Here is a 24,490-nt window from a genome sequence, read left to right on the forward strand (position 1 = left end):
TCAGCTTCATTCCTAAAACATTAACTAAATAAGAAATTCTAGATTGCTAGCCATTTTCCTTTCATATTTAAAAAAATGATACATCTTTATGAACTAGGTGATTTCTAATGGTAACAATCTGTGTTTTTCTTATTATTTCCCCCTAGAGTTAAATGTTTTTTTCTTGTTGCCTTTAAGATGTTTTATCTTTGGTTTGCAGGAACTGTGGGAACTAGGTGTCTCAGTGTGTGTTGCCTTAGGTTTATTCTGTTTAGCATTCCTATGGTTTCTTCAATCTGAAGTTTTTGTGTTTTATCAAAATTTGGAAATTTTCTAGTGTGTGAGCACATGATTGCTGTCTGATAGTGAGTCACCGATTCTGTTAGGATTCTCGTCTTTGCCTTGTTCCTGTATTGGCATCATGCCGAACTGTGCTAGCTACAACTGCTCATTCTTCGTCCTGTTAACTGTTAATCACATGTCTTTCCCCCTGCTCTTTATATGGCATTTATGTTTTTGAATTTGTGATCTTAATCCAGAAAACTTAATGCAGGTGAAATGTTCAGTTAATATAAATGTATCTTTATCTGAAAGTTATGATTCAGATTCTTATGAATGTCTTCGTTATTTAAAAAAAATACACGAATACCAGGTAGATTGTGAGGCAGGCCTTCAAGCAGGTGCTGGAGACATAATGCTGAGAAGCAGTTTCTTCCCCTGGACTATTTTATACTACCCTGCATCTTCTTCTTCACATCAGCATGTGCCTTTTAGAGGAATGTCCTAATTGTATACCTTTGTCTGGATAATTATACTCCAGCATAGGGTTAGCACTAGGGGTAATTTTTGAAAACATTATTAAAAACTTTTGAAGGATCTAAAGAGAGGACTCCTCCTTGGAGCCATCAATTATGACAGATGTAACATTTAAAAATTTGCCTCGAAGGGCCGCATTTTGATTGTTGCTACTTTGCTACAGATTTCTTTGCAAGGCCTTTATTGAATTCTGTGCCTCTCCTAGTGTCCTCTGTACCATAGGGATTACATGTTGACTACCAACTCCCATGATTGCTGGTCAAGCATGCCCTTAAATGTGTTCTTAGTAGAATATATTACTTCTTTTTTAAAATTTAATTTATTTTTTTAACAGAAAAAAAAACTATCTTTTTTCATTTTACATACCAATCCCCGTTCCTATTCCCTCTCTTCCTTCCATCTCCTCCACCTTTCCCCTCATTCCATCCCTTGTCCATTCCTCAGAGAGGCTAAGGCACATAGCTTTGGGGAAGATCCAAGGCCCTTCCTACTATATCTAGGCTGAGCAAGGTATACATCCAATGAGAATAGGTTCCCAAAAATCCAGCATAAGCAGTAGGGATAAATCCTGGTGCCACTGCCAGTGGCCCTGCAGTTTGCCCCAGCCATGCAACTGTCACTCACATTCAGAGGGACTAGTTTGGACCTATGCTGGTTCCTTCCTTGTCCGGCTTTTGTTGGTGAGCTTCCTTTAGCTCAGGTAGACTGTTTCAGTGGATGTGCCCATCATGGTCTTGACCTCTTTGCTCATGTTCTCACTCCTCCCACTCTTCAGCTGGTCTTTGGGAACTCAGTCCAGTGCTCCGATGTGGGTCTCTGCCTCTGTTTCTGTCATTTGCTGAATGAAGGTTCTATGGTGATATTTAAGATATTCATCAGTCTGACTACAAGGCAAGGCTAGTTCGGGCACCCTCTACTCTATTGCTTAGGGTCTTAGGTAGGGTCAACCTTGTGGATTCCTGGGAATTTCTCTAGAGCCAGGTTTCTTGCTAGCCTATAATGGCTTTCTCATTGAAAATATCTCTCTCCTTGCTCTCATATCTGCCCTTCCTCCATTTCAATTATCCTGTTCCTTCAAGTTCTCCTCCCCTTTCCCCTTCTCTTCTCCTCTTCCCCTTCCTTCCTCTCTTCTCCTCCTACCCCCATGCTCCCAGTTTTTTCAGCGAAATATATTACTTGTTAAAACTTTACAATTGTGTGGCTTTCCTATTATGCTATATTCCATGCCACAAACTTAGTGGATGAAAATAGCACCAGTTTATTACATGACTGATCTGAATTGGCATCGACCGAGGTCAAGACTATACTCCTTCTTGTCTTTTCTAGCTTCTGGAGTTCATGCCAAGACTTCCTTCATTTGCAAAGTCAGCATTAACACGTAGATACATGCTGTCTGTGGGAATTCCCAAAGCAGACACTGTTGGTATTTGATGTTTAATTGTACTTTGTAAAAAGCATGCTCTACTCCTTTCCAGCATTCCCCTTACAGGGTCTGTTTACAGCTAAATCATAGTATGTGCAGAAATCTGAGAAGTTTCTTCTAAAAGCTTAAATTTGATTTGGCTCTAGAGTGGACCCTGTATTAGTTCTCTAACCCTGGACAAATGACTAACTAAGGTGCGTATTAACATATCAAAGCAGATACTATCTGCCAGCCTCAAGAAGCATAGCCAGTACCTGTCATAGTGACATCCAGCCTGGCATAACCCACAGTCCTGGAAAAATTGCCCTCTACCCTAAGGAATTAAGATTCGAACTTCTCACTCTGTGAACAGTTCAGAAGTATCTGTACGAATAGGCACGACTTGATGCCATCATTTGGTCATAAGAGACTTAACCTTGAAGTAGTTTACAGTCAATCACCCAATCACCCATTTCTCTTTTACATTCCGTTACTCACGTGTCTTTTAAAGCAATTTGGACCAATTTAAGATGGTGATTTATTTTTTAGTGGACACAGCCTTACTTTCTCTTTTTCACCTTATAGAAATGACAGAAGCTTAATTGTTGGTTCCACCAGAACTTTCTTTCTGTAGCTTGGTTTTGCTCAAGGCCAGAGCTAGGAAGTAACAAGGTGGAATGGCACAGGCCACTGTGCTTTTTCTACACTGTTGAAGTTTGAGGAATGCTTTCCCAGAAATAAACTACCCTAAAATGAAAGCATGAGTACCTGTGTTTGTGTGTCTTACCACATAACCAAGACAGACAGTGGCCTGCAAACCATTTATTTATTTATTGAACCGTCATGTACTGGGCTGGCTCAGCCCCACCTGTGGACTAGCATGTTGTTTCAGTGTCTCACAAGCCACAAGGGAGAGACAGAGGTTTTGAATGTCGCTCTTTTTAACCTGAGTTTTCTGTGCTCCAGTCTGATGAAGAAACTTTTAGCCAATTGTGGTATGCTCACTGACAGGCAGTTGGTGGCAGTAGATATGAAAGAGTTTTAATAATGTAGCCTGCTGTCTTATGTGGAGTGTCGACATAATGTGCTGAATGTCCTCTTCGGTTTGTTTAAAATTACAGCTGATACTTTTTACACATTTTATTGATTTTTACGAGACATACTTAGGGTAAAGTAAAAAATAGCAACATGTCTAATTTTTTTTACATACCTGCCACTATTTGAAGTGGTTTTATGTATGTATTTGTCTCTTGTTACCTGCTGGGGATTCATTTACATAGATACTAAAATCTGGTGGCAGAAAGTCCACCAGATTAAGTAGCCAGGTAGTATTATATAACCGTCTCAGTAATATATTATCCCCACATTTCTTATAATAGCCAACACAATTGCAAATGACACATAAATAGTTGCTATGTTTTCTTTTTAGGGCACATTGACAACATCAGGAAAGACCTGTAAATGCTCATTGCATACACAGCTATAAAAGAATGTTTAAAGCCGTGGTTGAGTTAGCACATGGATATGGAACCCAGAGAGTCAACAGTGTTAATTTAAAGTCAAAGATATCTGATTATTTTTACCTTAATACCTTGACTAGTATAATGAAGTAGGAAAAATATTTGCTGGCCTGTGCCATTTTGAGCTGGAATTATTCAATGCTCATTGAATAACAACCAAACCTTTTTTGTTATTGCTTTGTTTCATCATATAGTGTGTTTGCTGTATGCTAAGTATTCTAAATGGCTGGTTTCTCATCTGTTTGAGTATTTGCTTTCTGTCAGTCACATGTTGTTACACTACCTGGACTGGAGACCTTCAGTGTAGACACCTAGGCATGGGTGGCCTGTCCCATAATTTTTGGCTTCTGTGATGTTTTCTTTCAGTTATGGGAGGAATTAGACAATGTAAAAGCATGTGTGGTTGAAGAGGAATGTGATAACATTTCAGTGCAAGTCTTTAAATGTAGAGGAGAGTAGTCATTGTTTGCATGAAAACCAAGGTCCAGTATAGAAGCCCAGTCTGTGGGCTTGAGTGTCTTGGAGCTCAGTCCTCACCTGTATGATATGAGACTAGCTTAGATCAGGGGCTCTCAAACTACTGTCATTTGAAGCATACAGTCCCACCATGACATTATGGTGGTCTACCTCAAATAGGAGGGGGCTTAGCGGATGGTTACCAGGTACCCTTTCAACTTTGCCTAAAGCAGCTTCCTTCAGCCTTCTGAATCACATGTTAGATATATAGACTAAATGTGTGTACTTCACTTATAAATAGAGCTCTTTTCCTTAGCTGACTTTATTTCTGTTCTCTCTACTACTCTTTTTCTTTTCTCTCTTTCTTTTTTTTCTTTTTGGTTTTCGAGACAGGGTTTCCTGTGTATCCCTGACTGTCCTGAACTCATTCTGTAGACCAGGCTGGCCTCGAACTCATTGAGATCCTCCTGCCTCTGCCTCCCAAGTGCTGGGATTAAAGGTGTGCGCCACCACCGCCCAGCTTCTTCTATTCTTAAAATGCCAATGTTACAGTATCTGGATGTTCAAGGAAGAAAGAAGATAAAATTACCGTTGTCTCATGTGTACAGCTAATGTCTCAGTTATCAGAAGTACACCACACCTATAAGAGGTTAAATCAATTATTTGTCAGTCCTTGTGGGATGCTATGTGCTATTTTGATTTTATGGATTTTATTACATTATGACTACTGTCCACAAACAAAGACACAGACTAAATTTGAGTATCAAACTTTTGAGGATTTGTATTATCCACTGTTCTTAATAAAGGACAAGACGAACAAGTACATGTAGTAGGGCTTCTTTATGTACAGCAGATCACAGCAAAAGATTCTGTCTAAACTCCAATACTCTTTTGCCCAAAGTGTTATCATAAATGCTGTTGTATCTTAAGTGCCTTCCTGCCCAGTATCTTCTTTAAAATGCTTCTCATCCCACTCGTGTCCTGAGCTTTGTGAGAACAAGCGAGATTTCTTGTTAGGATGAGGGGCCAGTCCTAGACACACGAGTGGGGAGAGCACTGTGTTCCTTCCATCCTGTCTTCCTGTGTTCTCTTAGCTTCCTTCTGTTGACATTTAGGGTATTGCTTCTTAGCCATGAGGAGGAGCGAGGTTTCTCCAGCACAGGTTCATAATCCCAGTTTTCATTCCCATCAAAGGTATCTAAACAATACAATTTTGAGATTTTAAGTTAACTTTCAAAGGAACAGAGGCAGTTCTTAGAAAGATGGGGAAGTCTTAACTCTTGATATCAGAAGGTTCCTAAAGCAAGTCAGAGGAATGTAAATGCATGCACTTTAAAAAAAATTATGTAACAAAGCTGGACAGTGGTTGTACACACTTTTATCCAGCACTCTGGTGGCAGACGCAGGCTTATTGCTTTGAGTTTGAGGCTAGCCTAATATACAGAGGAAACCCTGTCTCGTGTGTGTGTGTGTGTGTGTGTGTGTGTATGTGCATATATGTGTGTATACATATATATATATATATATGCACATACACATATATTTACCTATTAAATATATATGTGTGCATATATATTTTTATTTTTCTTTCTATACACACACAGATACACACACACACAGGCTCCCAAATCATGACATGGACACTTGGTAATTTTGAATGCTCTGCCTAGCCTAGGCTCATTTTTGAGTAGCTCTTTTAACTTAAAATAACATGTTTCTCTTTATTTACCCTTTGCCTTGGGACTTATTACCTTTCTTACTTCTGTATATCTTTCTTTCACTGAATGTCTTGTCTGGCTGACTGGTAGCTGCCTGGTTTATGGCCCTGGGCATCTCTCTCATTCTCTCCTCCTTCTATTGTTCTTCCTCTTTCAAGCCTAGAGTCCTCCTATTTATTCTCTCTGCCTGCCAGCTTTGCCTGTCCCTATTTTGCCTAGCTGCTGGCTATTCACCTCCTTATTAGACCAATCAGGTGCTTTAGGCAGGCAAGGTGAAACAAATGTAGCACAAATAAAAGCAACAGATGTTTAAATCGTTAACAAAGACAGCAGAAACAAGTCTAAAACACCTTCACATAGTTTTCACATAGTTAAAGTAATATTCCGCAGCATGAACATCTTTGCCTAGTTAAAATAATATTCCAGTGTTTGTGTGTGTGTGTGTGTGTGTGTGTATCGGGATATAATTAAGTACTGAGTGATGCAAGTGAGTGCTATGCTAGATATAAGTTATGAGAACAAGGCTCTCGGCTTGGCTTTAACGCTACATAGGTTAGTTATGATTGCACATATTCACTGTGAGATCAAAGACGGCTTTCTGTATTTATTGTGAAAACAACAAAATTACTCATGGCAAGGGGCACTAGCCACACTCGGTAGGGACAGTATCATGTTCCTTCCCATCTTATACTGTATTTTCCTAGATTCATTCCTATTTTTTTATATACCTTTTTGCTAAGAAACCTGAAATGTCAATGAAAACTCTCCCCCTAAAGCAGTGCTATGCTGCGTTATCATTTATTTGCTTTATTATGGCGGCTGTGGCAGCAGAGCACCATTGCTTCTCTGCCACAGGTTCCTAGTCCCATTCTCCAGTCCAGGATTCTCTGCCGGGCAGTCTGAGTACTCTCTGTTGGGCATCAGACTGAGTCACCCGTAGTCACCTTAAGATCAGCTGGGAAGCTCTGCTTCTGAGCATTTCCTGGCTGCCTGTTGGACCAGCCTTCGGGATGGCAGGAGTAGGAAGCATCCTGGGACATGTGTCTGATGTCATTAGCAGATTGAGTGGGGCTGGTTCACATGGTAATGCCGTTCCATGTGAAAAAGTCCAAATGTGTAAAAGCCCGCAACAGAGGTTTGCGTGTGAAATTGGGTCAAACGGCTAGTCTAGATGCAGGAAGGAGATCCCCATGCAACAGTAAAGAGTCAGGATCGCTGAGGACACTGGCCAATCCAGTTTGTTTCCATACATTGTTGCTAAGAAACAGAAGTGTCAATAAAAACTGGCTTCAAAATATACCCCCAAACAGGACTTTCTTCCTTATCTTCATTCACTTATAAATAGGGAGGCTTTTGGAGTCGAACTCGGTTCCTTTAGAGAATATGGAGCAGAAACTGCCTGTGACTCTCCAGTGCAGCACTGCATCTTATGGGGATGGCTTTCTCCTCTGTAGCTATCTCAGTGCAGTCTCAAGGGGCATTGCCATCCATTATCACCTACCTGTTCCACAGTTCTGGGCCACGGCTGCCGGGGTGTGACAAACACCAGGCTCACTTTTACTCCTTCCCGCTGCATCAAGTTTCGCACTTGCTAAAATGTTTGTGTCTGCCTTTCTGATATGTCTGTTGGATCTCTTCCAGTATGCAGCACAGCTTTTGGTGAGGTAAACCAAGCACGGTGTAAGTGCCAATGCTACCTCTAATATGCACCGGTAACGGTGATTCTTGACAGTTCTATCAGAGCTCTGACTCATCCCAACCTTCTTTAGGTTTGTGAAATCTACTAAGATTGTAGCACAGCGTGGTACAGCTGGAGGCAGAAATTCTGCTTGCCAAATGTATTTTTCTTTATAGCAAAGTGCATAAATCAATGCACCAGGAACTATGACTGTCTTCGTGCAGCAAGCAAGATTCATTGCTCTCTTCAGCTTATTGCTTTCCCTTCTCCCATTCAGTTCTTGGAGACCATGCCAAGCTCTTGGTCAGATAGACCTGTAATACCTCCCACTGTCAGTATAAAATGATAATTAATAATGCTGTGACTTTACAGTTGATGTGGTGTTCTGCTTCCATTCATACCACTCGCTATTTCAGGATGTTATAATTTTGTTATAAAAATTGGCCTGGGGGTTGGGACTTGGCTTGAGAACTTAAGAGAAAATGGCTTTTTTTTTAAAGTAATTTTGTGTTACTTGTCATTTACGTAATAATTGGATCAAATGATTCAGATATCAGCAAGTTATTTTGGTGTCTAATTGAGCTGGTATGAGTCTTTCATCTGGCTTTGGGTTGACAGGGTTAAGAGTACTTGCACAGTTGGAAGAAGAGGCCATTGCTCTTACACTGTTTCTCCTACCTTGACAAGCATTTGGTTTAAGAAGTAACCCATTTTTACATTGCATTTTCATGGGTGTTTATATTCTTATTGTAGGTCTGTTGGAAGAAACTCAAAGAAAAGATGAAGAAATGGAAACTCTACAGGTAAAGTCAATTCTCAGATAGGGCAAGTATCATTGTGATAAAAACATTTGTTTTTCTCATCTTCTGTCTGTTCTTATTACCATATTCAGACTGTTCCAGCACATGAGGTGACAAGTACCATATAGGAATATTAAAGTTGAAGTCTGAATTTGCTTCCCTTAGTTGTCTTTGAGAACACTTACCATCAAAAGAGGCAACCCGCTCAACCGTTGCTCTTGAAAAACTGGTATGCCTTGGTGTGATATAATTGGAACCTTGGCATTCAGAGAGGAACACAACATGCTCCCTGAAAGCAGAGCTGGCTGATGAGAATGCATTTTTAGAATGTATGTTTTCAAGTAAAAGTTGAACTAATTCTTTCTCAGGGGATACCATGTACCAGTGATTAACTAGGAACACTACCACATCTATGGAAGGCAGGGTTTGCCTTGAATAGACTCCCAACTTGTCATGGGTGCATGCACATTTCTCAGACTGGAAAATTATGTTTGAAAGGTTTTGTTAGACTTGTAATGAAGAGTTCCATGGTTTAAGCAATTGCTGTTCCATCAGCATCTAAAAGAACTTCCTCCCTGCTTTCCCACAGGACTGACTTACAAATGGGTAATCTACCTGTCTGTCTTCATTAGAGCAGATATAATCACCCCTACTCACCTGACAGAAGGAGTTCACTTAATGTCATGTTGGAGATTAAGCACTGTAAATATTTGGGGCATTTAGAGATCTTTGTGGGCCATGAGCAGTAAAGCAAGACTGGAGGATAAATTAATGAGCGAGACTGAGTGCTTTAGGGGTGAGCATGTTTGCTTTTGGTAAATGAAGAATGGGTCAGGTTAACCACAGCAAGCAAGGGAAATGGTTTTTGGTTGGATTTTCTTCATTTGATGATGTATCCACTAGCAGAATACTGTATAGTTGATCTGAAAATGTTCATTATAGTTCTGGACGTGTAGTAAGGGTGATATTTGTTAGCTATAAATAATTTTGTGTAGATTAAGGGTTTTTAAAAAATATCTTTGTCCATTAAATTGAGGTGTAAAAATGAACAAACATGAAGCGAGGAAGAATATTCAGTATTTCCACTCCACTCACTCTGAAGTTAGGACCAGTGGTGCTTATTGCTATTATAGAAAGCACTGTGTTACAATCACCACTGACCGCAGAATAGCATGTCTAAGCTTATTTATTAGATAAAGTAGCCTTTAAAATTGTAGCAAAGGTCATTTTTACCTCTCATAATATGAATATTGCAGTTGTCTCATTAAATGTAGTATCCTATGTTGCTCCTCAAATGTTTATTGATTATTGGTACTATTTTTGCCGAAATGTCCACTGCAAAAGGACACACCAGCCAACTCTCCATGGGCACTTACAGATAAACATTGTATGACATGATATTCTACAACAGAAGAGTAAAACATTGCCACCACTTTTCCTGGTGCTAATGTCTGATACTACCCATTTCAATAGAGGGAAATGACACCTCAGAATGACAACAGTTCGTAGGCACATCGTGGAGAAGACTTACATAACTGGTAAAGAATAGAGGAAAAGCCCATGGAGCTGGTTATATATACCTAAATTTATCTGCTCCAGAATAAAATCCATAGGTGAGAATCCAGAGAGGGCCACTTAAGTATGTAAGGGGAGTTCCTAACCCAGTACTTCTATGGTAAGAAATGCTTTCCAAAGAACATTGACAGTAAAGGGTGGAAGTCAAGAGCTTGGGTTTTAAAGCTTGGGTGTGCCTCTGAATATTTGGGTAATCTTGGGCAACTTAGTTGACTTGGCTGTGCCACTTCCCTAAAGTGTTTAATTTCGTTTAGACCAGCCCAAAATAGTAACTTATTATCCTCTTATATGGGTGTGTATACTTATACTTATGGGAGACAGTCTACATTTAATACTTTCCTAAGCACTGGTGAGTGTTCTCTGTCCTTAAACCTAATCAGTTTCTATACAGAGTCACTGAACAAATATTAAATAAATGATAATATTGTACATGACACTACTGGGTGATGGGTAGTTAGATAAGACACATGTATTGCAGATATATTCTTACCTTTAGTGTCAGAATTCATGGAAAACCATTAAATGGATGCTTACAATGAAATATTGGAAAATGCTGTTAGAGGAAATGTATTTGTGTCAACATGTAGTAAGTGCTAGTCCTTGTTTGTTGTAGGTAGGGCTGATGAACATATGGAAAGCAGATAGGTTGACCTGGCATGACATGATGATCGGAGTGGGCTTCCTACAGCCAGTGTGTAAGTGAAGAATGTCAGTTTTCTAGGCAAGCTTGGAAATCTGGGGAAAGTTTAGGTGCCAGGGAAGCTGTGATACATATTTGGACTTTACATTTGATGTATGTAAAACCCATGAAGAGTTTAGAGCATGGAAACAGTATGATGGAATTTGTATCTTGAATGTATCTTATTATAAAGTTGAAAATAACTGGGGGCAGGTTAAGACTGAATGCAAGAGGGCACTCAAGCTAGGGGTTGTGAGTCTCTTGCCAAGGGATGGTGGTGCCTTACATTAGGTGACAGCAGCCAGTATGAGGAGGGATAGGGGCTTCTTACTGTATATTGTGATTGAGAAAGGAGGGAGAGAGGGCGAAAGCAAAAGGAAGGAAGGAAGAAAGGAAATAGAAATAGAAAAAGAAAAAATGGGTTAACCTTTAGGAAGTAAAAATATATTAAGCAAAGCTCTTGGCTTGCATGATGACACCACTTCATGGTTATATTCACTAGCAAGTGTCAGAAACTGGTTATTTTAGTTATTGGTATGTTGAATTGGGGTGGGGCGTATTTATGTGGTGATCCCGGGTCTCCAGCTCAGAAGGGTTTGAAGTGGGCATGAAGAGTTGGATGTCACTGATACTGTTGTCCACAGCAGTTGGGTGATCTAACAGTCACAGAAATATGGTGAATGAGAAAATCTGAAAGCCTAGGCTGGATCACAGGGAATACCAGTGTTTACATCACAGATAAAGACAAAAACCTATTAAGTTGTCAAAGACTTAAAGTAGAAAACTTCAAAAGAACACAGTATCATGCAGATTTCTGTCTGTTTTTTTTTATATCAAGGGGAAATAGATAAGAGAACTGAATAAAAACAGTTCTGTGTTTGAACTCAGAATGAAAATTTACTCTCCTTTAATCCTGTTATGCCTATTGTATAACTGCCATGCATCTCATTTTTTAAGTATCTAATACTAAGCACAGGCGTGGCCATAGTGTGTTCCTGGAAAGTTTCTACCGCCTGAACACATGAGCAGCCCCCACTCACCTCCTCAAGGCCCACCCACTGGAAGACTACACTTACCCTGTCATTGTTCATTTAAAACCTTTAACGAGGACACCCAGTTTCTTCCCTCACGCCTCTTCTTCTGCCTCTTGCTTTCTCTCTTCCTTCCTTACCCCATCTGCCGTCTCCTCCTCCCGTTCTGCCCTTCCTTCACTGGCGCTTCATATTGCCTGGCTTCTTTCTGTGGCTTTCATTTGCAGTTACATGCAAGTTTCTCTTCCTAAGGCCAAGTACAGTGTGTGGTGCAATATCACAGTCCTATTACGTGTGGGTTTGAGATACAAAGAAGGAAACGGATCTCATTCTCAACCTTGATACTGGTAGAAACCCAAATCAAAACAAATGTAATCATTTTCCATTAATTTATTGAAATGTATATCTCAGCTTGACTTCTTGCTGGTGATGACTGGTTTCATTTTTATTTACTCAAGTATCAACTATTTCTCACTGACTTTTCTTGATGTTGCTGTACAAAGCCCACAATACAAAAGTACATTTGATTAAGAAAGCACCACGGGACTCACAGAAAAATGCTGTAGAATGTGTGTGGAAGCTGGCTGCCTTGGTTGTATGCCCTGATATTAGGGAGGCAGACAGCCTGCTAGCCTTCTTGGTGAATTCAGACAAGTGAGAGATTGTGTCAATAAATGAAAAGTAAAATGTGAGCAGCTTCTGAGGAAATACACTTGATTTTGTCCTCTGTTCTCCACATACACGTGCACACATGTGAGCCTGCACACACATGTGGAAACTCGCGCAAGTAGCAGCTCAGAGTGCTAGCGAGGAGCCACAAGCAGAGAACCCAGCCACTCTCAGCTCCCTCCTCTTTTGCTCATTTACACTCATCTTTCTTTCTATTTTATTTGAAATGGGATAAAGTTTAGATGAAGTGAGTTTCCTTTTTATTTTCCCTCATGTTTTGGGCGACATTACATATCTTCTGAATTAGGAGCACAGGGAGTTCTAATTTCTGCACTCCAGGCTTGTGTGAGAAGAGTGAAAACCTTGTTGTCCGGCAGGTCCTCACTGAGTTTGAATTCTACATGCTCAATGTGTTCTTGTATCTGATACATGGCAGATGTGATGCCCAGATGAAGTTCTTGTCCAAGTGGAATCCCTCATGCGTTCCCCCTCCCTATTTCCTCCCCTTTCCCTTCTTTCTCCCTCTTTCCTCCTCTCTCCTATTTCTCCAGCCCCCTTTTCTTTGCTGTTCTTTGTCTTCCATGAGTAGTTATGTAATTGAAATTTGTATTAGAAAAGAACATGCTGAAGGAAGTAAGGTATTTGGCTATTTATGAAATCAATGAAGAACCAAAAAACAGGCGCCAAGGATAGGGTTGATTGTGAATCTGGATATGAGTGCCTGTTCCACCATTTTGGAAGAATGTGGGAGCCTTAGTAGGGGTATCCATAAATGTTTCCATGAGTATTTTGGGACACATCATTGATACCATTGAAAGTTTCACTAGAAATGAAAGCTAATATTTTCTTTTAAATAGAGTTTCGTTTGTTTATTAAGTAAATCATTAGAAGGTTTTTTTCTGAGCTATGCCCAGAAGGATATTAATGACATTCTACTTTTCAGATGATCCATAGTAATATTTAACTTCTGTATTAGTTGGATTTAACAGTTTTGAATCTTCTGTTTGAAGCATTTTTGCTGCTTCTGATGATGATTGCTTTTACAACTATTTTAGAGTTGGAGGGATAGGTAATAGCATTTGGTTTTGTCACCTTTGTGGTACTTAGGCAAATCATTTACAATGAATAGGAAAGAGAAAATAATGTCTTCTGCATCCATTACTTTATGCTGGCTACTTAGGAGCAACCTGTAACAGCATAGAGTATAAAGAGAAAAAAAAGAATAAGGAATGAATTTCTAGGTTGTTTTTTTTTTTTTATAAAGAAGCCTGACAAATACTTATCTAGAGCAGAAGTTCTCAACCTTCCTAATGCTGTGACCCTTTAATACAGTCTTTCATGTTGTGGTAACTCCCAATATAAATTATTTCATTGCTGTTTCACAACTATAATTTTGCTACTGTTATGAATTGTAATGTACATATCTGTGTTTTCTGATGGTCTTAGGTAAATACCCACACACACTGTTAAAGGGTTGTTTGACCATGGGTTGAGAACCACTGATCTAGAGGGTTTTATAATAGAGGATACTAATATAGACTTGGCAGGTACATTGTTGAAGATAACTGAACAAGAAAAAGCACCACAATGTTACTGACACACGGAAGTAAACGCCCTAGCAAAAGCTGACATGATAGTATATCAGTATTTCAGTGGGCTTAGGAGATTGCCCGTCCCACTTCTCAGCAACCGTGGGAGAACTGAACTGGTGACAGATCGCTTTGGTCATTTCCAGGCTTCTGCTGTCAGCCATGTCTACCAGACTGTGGAATGTCTGAAGCTTGTGCTTTCTCTCCGTCCACAAATGAAGGGCTTGAGGCAGCTGCTAAGAGGCCTTCAGCATGCCTTTCAAAAGGAAGTAGTGCGGAAGTAGATTCTGTTCTCTCCACAGACAAGCTAGAGCTAGTCACGCTCCAGAAGTACTCATTTTCTTGGGACATGTGTGAAAGGGATTTTAAAAATTCTCAGCTTGAAAAATTGACAAATTGGGATTAAGTCTTTAAGGTTTTCTTAATCCAGAAACCCGTGTGGTAGGGATTCTTGTTCGTAGGATTCCTCCTGAGAGTTCGAGTGGAGCTTCTCTTCACCTAGACACCAGAAAGTATCACATCACACACATATCGCACATCGCCTTCCCAGGATGCATCCTGTCGAACTCAGGCAAATGATTGTGCATCTGTTTGTTCAGGGACTCTTGTGGGGGGGGGCGGGACAAACAATGGCATCAGCAAAAATAAGCATGAACGATTATGGGCGTGGAGTGCCAGGCCTTCCTTTGGCACTTTGAAGGCAAGACAATTAATAGCTCGTTAAAGTCACTGTTTTCTCAAGAGGTGAAGAGACTTACCAAGCCTCACATTCAGTGTGAGGTCTCAGCAGAGGTGAACATCAGCAGCCTGTCCTGGGGTGAAGCCGGGTCTCAGCTCATTAGATTTGCACACTGCAATTTACTACATCAAGAAGCCTCCAGAGAGCAGGGAAGCAAGCTCAGTAAAATGGATTCCACCTGATATTTTAGTGGTCATTAAATTTTATCACCCTATTTTATCTGAAACTTGCAACTTAATTTTAATTCCAATTTATGACAGAATAAAACTTGAAAATAGAATACCCCAAGAGAAGTCTTCTATCATCTAATATATAGATGTTGATTGACCGGGCTGTTTTCTTTTGAGAATAAAAGTAATATAAAAGTGTGCTGGTTTTTGTTTATTTACCAGTATGAAAAGCATACATCCTCGGGACTCAGCAGTTTTGAGTCTAGTCAATAAGAAAGCCTCCTAAAAGAAAGAAAAACTATTTGGAAGCATTTGCAAAGTGTGAGACAAAGAACAGTCTTTAAAAGCTCCAATTTTACTCAGTAGCCAAGTTTACTAAAATACTTTCAGTAGGTGTCCTTTTCAGACTTTATAAATTGCTCTCTCAGGGAGGCAGGATGGGTTTATGGGACTTCACGCCCGGGTCCCTGGCAGCTGACTTCACCGAGGTCACTCACATTCCTCAGTGGTGCGCTCAGAGCCCGCCTCTGGGCTCCAGAGCCACAGGGTTGATGTAAATAGCAGCTTGTGTGTTCTGAAAAGGGAGAGGTCTTCTCAGCTCCTCGTGGTGTTTCATGGTGTTGAGTTCATCTGGGAAAGTCTACAACTTCAGAGCCAACAGTCTCTTTGCACCTGAGGGCATTTCCACTTCCGTCACTAAGGTTCGGTGATCATTTCAGCATTGTGCTCCGAAAGAGCTTACTGCTTGTGCATGTCACGTGACACCCTTAAACAGGCCTAAAGTGTGAGAAGGCTGCCATGTTCATCTGTTTGCCTTCCACTGTCTGATAACAATGGCAGTTGTGAGTAATGACTGCTGTGAACAGCCATCTTGGAAAGGAATACCTAAGACCTTTCTGGTAACTAATACCTTTCTGGTCGGAGCACATTTCCACTGACCAATAAGATGAATTAGTTTGTAAATGTGGATTGGACATTGCTAAAAGAAACTGTAATTGTCATTTCTAGGTTCTCACCCTTCCCAGTCTCTAACTGAGTTTCTAGAATGTGAATAAATACTTCAGACAGTTTATGGGTGTGGGATATTCCACACTCACTTTTTTTAGCAAACATTTCTGTAGCAGTTACTAATTCCTGTCAAGATGGGGCTGTATAAACCTAGGCATGGTGGCCCCCAGGTTCAAGGCCAGTCTAGACTAGAGAGTGAGACCTGCCTCAAAAGCAGAGACAACTACACTAACAGCAAAAAGATTGTGTTAAGTCATCCTAGAGTGATGTTCTGTGCATCAAGTGTGTGTGTGGGGGGGACCCTGAATCGGAGGAATTGTGAATTGATAGCCACAGAGCAGTTCTTTATTGCTAAGTCTGTGCCATTCAGTTCTCCCACGGTCCTCCACTGCAGATACTGCTGTTCTCGTTGATGGATGGATGGAAACACTAAAGCTGTGTGGCCCATGGAAGTCCACCTGGCTCCTGGTTAGGTTCCTGTTTTTTTTTATTCTTCTCCTTATTATTCTCTCTCTCTCTCTCTCTCTCTCTCTCTCTCTCTCTCTCTCTCTCTCTCTCTCTCTCTCTTTTTAGGAGACTGATTGATTGACAGACACAAAATATTTAGTGCTTAAAACCCTTAAAACCCTGGGATTCTACTTCCTCAAAATAAAAGGCCATAGGCAATTTTGTGGAATTTATTTTCACATTAAAGAAGTCTGGCAACACTAAGGACTTACCATTAAGGAAGCATCTTACTGATCTTCTATAACTTTAAAACTACCCATGAGCCCTTAGACACCAAGTTTACACACATACATTTATAAGGGCAATGTTAAACTGTTTGACTACTAACAGGCAAGCAAGATTATAGCTCTTGGTTCAAGATGCCGAACAATCCAGCAACCTCAAACACTTCTAGGAAGGGGAAAGGATCATTTTTCCTTTTTCAATTCTGCACCTTTTCTCTGTGCTTATTCATCATGTTTTAAATAAACAGACTGAAGAAGTTGTTATTCAAACCCTCCCAAGGCTTCTTCAGTTTCATTCTGAAACCAAGTTCAAAATATTCTGGCAAAAATTAAAGGCACCATTCAAACATTTCCATAAATTTTAAATTGTGTAAAAAGTGATAAAACTAAAATGACCTGGAAAAATGGCTCATAAGCATTTCCTCATCTCATAATCTGTGATTGTTTTCAGATTCTGAAATTAGCTGTAATTCACCCTTGCATTTCAGAGTCTCTATCCTATAGCTCTTTCTGGATTTATTTTTTTCACAAACATGCAATGTCTTTAATATCATAGTGTTCATTCACAAAAGGAGGTAGAAACGCTGCCTGCTTGCTATCTTCTACCTTTATTACCCATTCTGGTGGAATAGATGTCATTTTTAGGAGAAAACCAACCAATAGAGTTGCCACGATTATGGGCAGGATTGGAGAATTTGGGCTCCCCAGTAGTGAAGAGCATGCTGTAGTCTACATCTCTAAGAAGCTTAGGACTGCTCCTTTACCATTTTGCTGTTTCCCTGGTGTGTTTGAATCCATGTGTTAAAGTTTGCCCATTATTGGAACCAACTTAAAAACACACAGCAAAATCACATTCCCTTTTTATTATGTAGTGAAGTCAGTATAAAAAGATGTACAGATAACAGTTTTTATTTGAGCATTAAAGTTTATTGTGACGTCGTATGCATTTTGTTGCATTGTCATCTGATAGCGCTTACAGTGGGGTTCAGGAGTGCTCTTCTGGCTTAGGGAAGTTTAAGGATGAGGTCTCAGAAGAGTTTTCCAGTGGATCTCTAAACCTGCACACAAAATAGTCTTGATAACTAGGAAGTATTTATTACTTGTTTGCTCACAAAACCTCATTGTCAGCCTATTGTGTTTCCATTGGCTTCATTTCCCAGCCCGTCAAGAAGAGAATTTGGTCAACTTATTGTTTTCCAAGAGTGGGTAGAGTAAGACTTGGGAGACTGGGACAGAGGGATTGTAAGTTTGCGGTTAGCCTGGCATACATACCAAGATCCTGTGTCAATGAAGAGGAAAAGGAGAGAAAGACACAGAGAGTATGAATTAGATGAATTCTATTTGAATAGACTTGTATTACAGACTAAGCTCGATCATTTAAACATGATAGAAAATTCAGCACTAATGTTTTTAGTCTGTTTTTGACTTTAAATGATAAATTAAATTACTACTAATTGTAGTAATCTGTTCTTGGGAGTCTAGGGAAATATTAAAATTAAAAACATATGTTAAAAATAGCTAATACAATTTTTGGTATCCAAACGTTGAAAAAACAGTGTTGCTATTTGATGTGGGCAACTGAAAGAGATGTTTCAGTAGACAACAGAGGGAGCGCACTGTGCCCCTTTTGTTCTCAGACCTTAGAATTGAGGAAAATCTTTCCCATCTCTGGACCTTTATGTTGCTACTCACCCCTGTAATTTACTTTTCCCTGGATCTCTCAATGACATTCTCATTTCCATCCTTTACATCACCTCAGATGCCGCCTCTTTATAAGGCCTGACCCTGACCAGCCTATGCACAGTAAACCTTCGCCCGTACATACCCAGGCACAATCCCTAGGCACCTTCTTTATTTATATTGTTCCTGCATCCTTTGAAATGTGAGCTCCACCAAAAACAAATTATCTTCCTTATTGATGCTATGTCTAACTTAGTGCCTGTCTCAATAATGTGAATGAATTAAGTACAGAAATTAGTGGAAATGAAGGATGGGGAAAGAAAAGAAAGCATTGGAAAGAAATGAAAAATAAAAATTGGTATAAGGAATAAGCAATGACCCGAGGAATTGTAGTGTGGGTATTAGTATTTATGCATGCTCAAGAGTGTATGTATGTAAAGAGTGTTTTAAAGTTGAGTAAAAATACTATGGCACTCTCTCTCCTCTCTTCTCTCTCTCCTCTCCCTTCTCCCCCCCCCACTGTGTGTCTGTGTGTGTCTCTCTGTGTGTAGGTGTGTGTACACCTTATCCTCCCCAGAAACACACAGTGACTTTTTGAAGCAAAAAGTAATTCTTAACAGGAAGCAATATCTTTCCATAGTCACTACACTTTGCTGAAAGGTCCAGATTCTAAATGCCTTCCAATGTGCATGTCTTATGCTCATGTTTTCATTGTGCCGTGGAAAAGGCCATAGATAAAGCATAAGCAATCACTAGGCTATGTTCCCATAAAGCTTTGTTTATGGACACTGAAATTTTGATTTCCTGCAATCTCATGTAGTAGTATTCTGCTTTGGTTTTGTTCAACCAAAAGAAAAATATAAAGACCATTTCAGTGCATGGTCCTGTGATACAGGTAGCTGGCTGGATGTGGCCAACTGTCCTGACTCCTGGACTAGCTTCACGGTAATCTAATGGAAAAATGCTTGCCGTTTGCAGGATAGCTGGCTCGGGGAGTAAGGAATAAGTCTTCCACTTCTACAAAGGATAAAATTCCTGTTGCTAAAATTTAGGGTAATTTGGCAGATGGAAGAAGACTCTGATGTTATATGATCAGACCTTCCTGGTGTACAGTCACTTAGCATCCAGGAGGGTCCATTATCCATGGTGAAGTTGGGAGTCTGAGCAGTCCACATGGTCGTGGAACCGCCCAGGGCTGACTACTGAAAACTCATAATTCTACTTATTCCCTCTCTTCTCAGACTTGGGGAAAGAGTATCTCCTTCTTTTAGTACAGTTTTGTGAAATCAAGATGTGGGCACATTAACTCCCTGTGTTCTTTATCACCCTGGAGGGGACAATGTATGGAATTTCAAGTGATAATTTCTCAAGACTTCGTGGTTTTAAATTGGATAAGGACTTATCTAAGGAACCATTTCAAAACACTGCATGATATCATTTTCTCTAAATGTAGAAATTAAATAATTAGTTGGAAATTATGGTCTGTATTCATGTTTTTTATAGCTATACTATTTTAAGCATCCCAATAACGTTAAGATAAGAGAGTTCCACAACTCTTTGATAACTCACATCTCTCTCAAACAGCCGAATCTGCTATTTAAACTTCCACCTTGGGAAGAAGCTAGTCAGTCTGCAGTGAAAACTCAGAATGCAGCTCAATTTGAAGATAAAGCAGTTAAGTATGTCATAGATAGGAATATTTAGGATATTTAAAATCGAATAGCTGAAAAACACATCTGTTTTATTTTACGGCATACAGGATAACCCAGGCTTCAGGTATGCTTCCCATGGGGAAATGTAAACAAATCATTCACTTGTGTTTTTTCTTATATCATTAGATATAAAGAATAGCTTCCTAAGGGCAAGGAATTGGAGTTTTATTTTGCATTCATTAACTGCCTTCCTTTCGTACCTGGCTGTGTGTATTAGGAAATACCAATTAATAATAGTGTTTTAATTAAGTCAAACTGAATAGGAAGAAGAAAATGTAACGTAAAGTCAGCCAAACAGATGGTTTAAAACTTCCAGCTCAGGTCTCGATTTCTCTCAGCTGCAGTCTCTCTGACATGTAACACTGAGAAGTAGGTACACACAGGAACATATGTGAGGAATGTGGTATCAAAAGGTGTGCAATTATCTGATATGTTTCCTGCAGAGTGTCGAGTAAATAACTCTGTGTATAAAATAGGATGCAGATTATTGGGACTGCACAGGGATGGGCCGTTTAATCATCAAGTGGACTGTGTGGTTGTGCCATTTAAGATTCAACTGTGTGGCACACAGTACAGGTAAGGATATGGCTATAATTCAGTACTCGGGAGGAAGGGGCTTGGACCAAAGGGTCCTATGCTTATAATGGTTTTCTTGTGATAATTTTCTTCCAAGAAGTCTTGGAGATATGTGCTTTTGAGGGAAATAAAGGAGATGTGATGCTTAGGGTTTCCTTGGGCCAGCTTCCTTTAGAGGCCGTCCAGTGCATATCTCTCTTCTACCCGCAAACGCAAGCCTACTCTATTATTTTCTACACATTCTCCATGACACGGTCCTCTTCCTAAGCCATAGCATCATCACCACTGCAGTATGACCTGCTCAGGCTTTGGAGCATCTTTGCAAACGTGTGGCTAACCTCGCAGCTGGAGACCTGTACTCTTTTTAAAGTGTAAATCCCTGGGAAAATTATGATGTGTTGATTTCTGAGTTGCTGGCCTTCTTCCTCTACTACCCAACTGCTGTTCTTACATCTCTCTCTGGGAATAGTCAATCTTAGAAATCATACAGCTGTCATTTACATTGCCCCAGACACCGCCATAGGCAATATTTTATCTGCTGATAATTTTTACTTGTACTGTATCCCAGATGCCACACAATGACCAAAATACCTTTGTTTCCTGCTAGTGGTCATTTCAGTGTGGAATTGGAAACTCCCAGGAGAACAATAATTCCATCTTCTATCTTTATTTTTTTCCTTAAGGTACATTTTGTAGACATAAGCCTACATACCCCATTAGACTGTATCTTAAAGGAGGAATCTTGAAATGACCCTTGCTTTGAAAAGATTGCTTTTTGATTTTGAAATAGAGTGAAGAAACCTAACTTTGGTGCTAGTTTCATAGAATTAAGTGCGAGAATTTATAGCATCTTGAAGCAACCCCCTCCATTTCTTTTCTGACTATACTTTCCAAAATCTAGAGGCAAATCTACACAGCTTCATTTATCTTCCCCATTTGCTTTCTCCACTCCATAAACCATGACCCAGGCCCTTCTGTATTTCCCCATACAGTAGATTCGAAATTACATGACACCCTTGTGGGACTACAGTGCCACCCTCTCTGGAACAGACAGCTGATTTGTCTTGATCAGTAATGACCTCATAACAAGCAAAACCACGAACCCAAGTGCTAATCTGAGAGCACAGCAGAAGGCAGGCACAGAAGCCAGCTGCAGGCTCAGTAATACCCTACCCAAGAGAATGTACCAGAAACATGGAAGAGACACTTTGAGTCTGTTTGTAAATTCTGTGATTGTCTCTGCATCTCAGACACTTGCCACACCAGGCCAAATGATAAGGAATATTCTTAGATACTAGTCTAGGCCAGGATTTGACATGTCCCTTTAGATTGGCTTCTCTTGGCAAGTGTAAGTTGTCATTTAGTGCCAGCATTTTAAGATGAAATCTTTACTTGTAGATTTTTCATTTCTTTCATTGGTTCTAATTTGTTGTTTTGGACCCTGAAGTAGCTTAATTTAGAAAAAAAAAGCATGTAACAGCTATTAAAATACTCATAGTATCTAGTGTGATGAGGTAACAGTAAACAGTAGTACCTATGGATGGGTAAATTGAAAATTCAATGGCTGGTACATCAGTGCAAACTTCTCAGATATCATCCATCCTCAAGAAAGTCAAGAGTAACTGTGCTTGACTACTGAAAGGAGCATGCAATTTCATATATAGATCATAATTGTATATATATATTCAGAACCAATTTATGCCATATTGTAAATGTTTTTTATGTCGCTGTGTTGAAATTGTGGGTTTTTTTAAACCTTCATTTTATTTCACTTTATTTGAAGTCCCTTTAGGAAATGCTTATCTTGTTAGTGATAGTCAATAAAAGCTTTGTTCTTCCTTTCTTTGTACTATCTTGACATTTGGGAAAGAATGTGTTTGAGGTTATTTCTACTTATTTTTAGTTATTAAACTATGACTAATTATTAAATGTGACCATTTGCTATGAGGAAATGCCTAGAAGGAAAAATGTATATACCATATACCACTTGCATTTTGTTCCATTCATATATCCTTTGTTAAAGACATATTACGTACAGTATGATTGCCCACTGGATAGAACTGACATTGGGCCTGGGTGAGATGGCTCACTTGGCATTGTACTCTCTGTGCAAGCTTGGGGACCTGATTTCCATCCCCACTTACAAAACTGAACATTTTAGTATATGAGTGTAATCAAAGGGATGAGGAGCTGGAGAGAGGAGGTTCATTCAGGCTTACTGGCTGGTTAATGTAGCCAAGTTATGAGTTCCAGATTCAGTGATACCATAAATTAAAAACTAAGGTGGAAAGTGATTGAGGAAGATGCCCAACACTGACTCCTGCTCTCTACATGTGCACACACAGGCACACGTCTACATATTCTCTCCACATGTGCACACACAGGACACGTCTACATATTCTCTCCACATGTGCACACACAGGCACACGTCTACATATTCTCTCCACACGTGCACACACAGGCACACGTCTACATATTCTCTCCACACGTGCACACACAGGCACACGTCTGCATATTCTCTCCACACGTGCACACACAGGCACACGTCTACATATTCTCTCCACACGTGCACACACAGGCACACGTCTACATATTCTCTCCACACGTGCACACACAGGCACACGTCTACATATTCTCTCCACACGTGCACACACAGGCACACGTCTACATATTCTCTCCACACGTGCACACACAGGCACACGTCTGCATATTCTCTCCACACGTGCACACACAGGCACACGTCTACATGTTCTCTCCACACGTGCACACACAGGCACACGTCTACATATTCTCTCCACACGTGCACACACAGGCACACGTCTACATATTCTCTCCACATGTGCACACACAGGCACACATCTGCATATGTTCTCCACATGTGCACACACAGGCACATGTCTACATATTCTCTCCACATGTGCACACACAGGCACACGTCTACATATTCTCTCCACATGTGCACACACAGGCACACATCTGCATATGTTCTCCACATGTGCACACACAGGCACATGTCTACATATTCTCTCCACACGTGCACACACAGGCACACATCTGCATAGACTCTCCACATGTGCACACACAGGCACACGTCTGCATAGACTCTCCACATGTGCACACACAGGACACGTCTACATATTCTCTCCACATGTGCACACACAGGCACACGTCTGCATAGACTCTCCACATGTGCACACACAGGACACGTCTACATATTCTCTCTACATGTGCACACACAGGCACACGTCTACATATTCTCTCCACATGTGCACATACAGGCACACGTCTACATATTCTCTCCACATGTGCACACACAGGCACACGTCTACATATTCTCTCTACATGTGCACACACAGGCACATGTCTACATATTCTCTCCACACGTGCACACACAGGCACACGTCTACATATTCTCTCCACATGTGCACACACAGGCACACGTCTGCATATTCTCTCCACACGTGCACACACAGGCACACGTCTACGTATTCTCTCCACATGTGCACACACAGGCACACGTCTACATATTCTCTCCACATGTGCACACACAGGCACACGTCTACATAGACTCTCCACATGTGCACACACAGGCACACATGTACATGTACTCACAGAAGATTTGGTGCTGACAAGAGGAGCTGTCTTTGAGTAGTTACCCTTCTGGAATAGGCTATGTGCATTTAATGGGAATGTGTCCTTACTGTTGGATTATCCTTTTGAAAACTCTTAGCCATCATAATCCTTCTTTCTAAGAGGATTACCAAATTCTTTTACTTAAAAAGCTATGACCTGTAAAAAGCAGATTCATCTTATGTTTGTATGCCAGTGCTGTTTTTCTCCTATGTTCATAATACTTCTCCAAGCCTTCTCTGATTGTGTGTGATTCTGTGATGAGGGCATGAGGGTTCTTCAACTGTCCTTTTCTACAGCAAAATAATTTTTGTTATTTTAATCTGTAAGCT

General features: G+C 40.2%; 1 protein-coding gene and 1 pseudogene across 2 annotated transcripts in view; one reads left to right on the plus strand and one right to left on the minus strand.

The window, feature by feature from the left end:
* The window catches only part of LOC142835193 (mitochondrial amidoxime reducing component 2 pseudogene), a 53,056-nt pseudogene extending 45,411 nt beyond the window's left edge, over positions 1-7,645 (minus strand).
* Cep128 (centrosomal protein 128) overlaps positions 1-24,490 on the plus strand; it is a 342,557-nt gene that overhangs the window by 261,336 nt on the left and 56,731 nt on the right. For both annotated transcript variants that reach the window (XM_075948454.1, XM_075948455.1), the window contains one exon: positions 8,323-8,372. In XM_075948454.1, coding sequence (XP_075804569.1) covers positions 8,323-8,372 — 50 coding nt within the window. The remainder of the gene's footprint in view (positions 1-8,322; positions 8,373-24,490) is intronic.

The sequence above is a fragment of the Microtus pennsylvanicus genome, chromosome 14 (genome assembly GCF_037038515.1).
Source record: "Microtus pennsylvanicus isolate mMicPen1 chromosome 14, mMicPen1.hap1, whole genome shotgun sequence".
Classification (NCBI taxonomy): Eukaryota; Metazoa; Chordata; class Mammalia; order Rodentia; family Cricetidae; genus Microtus; species Microtus pennsylvanicus.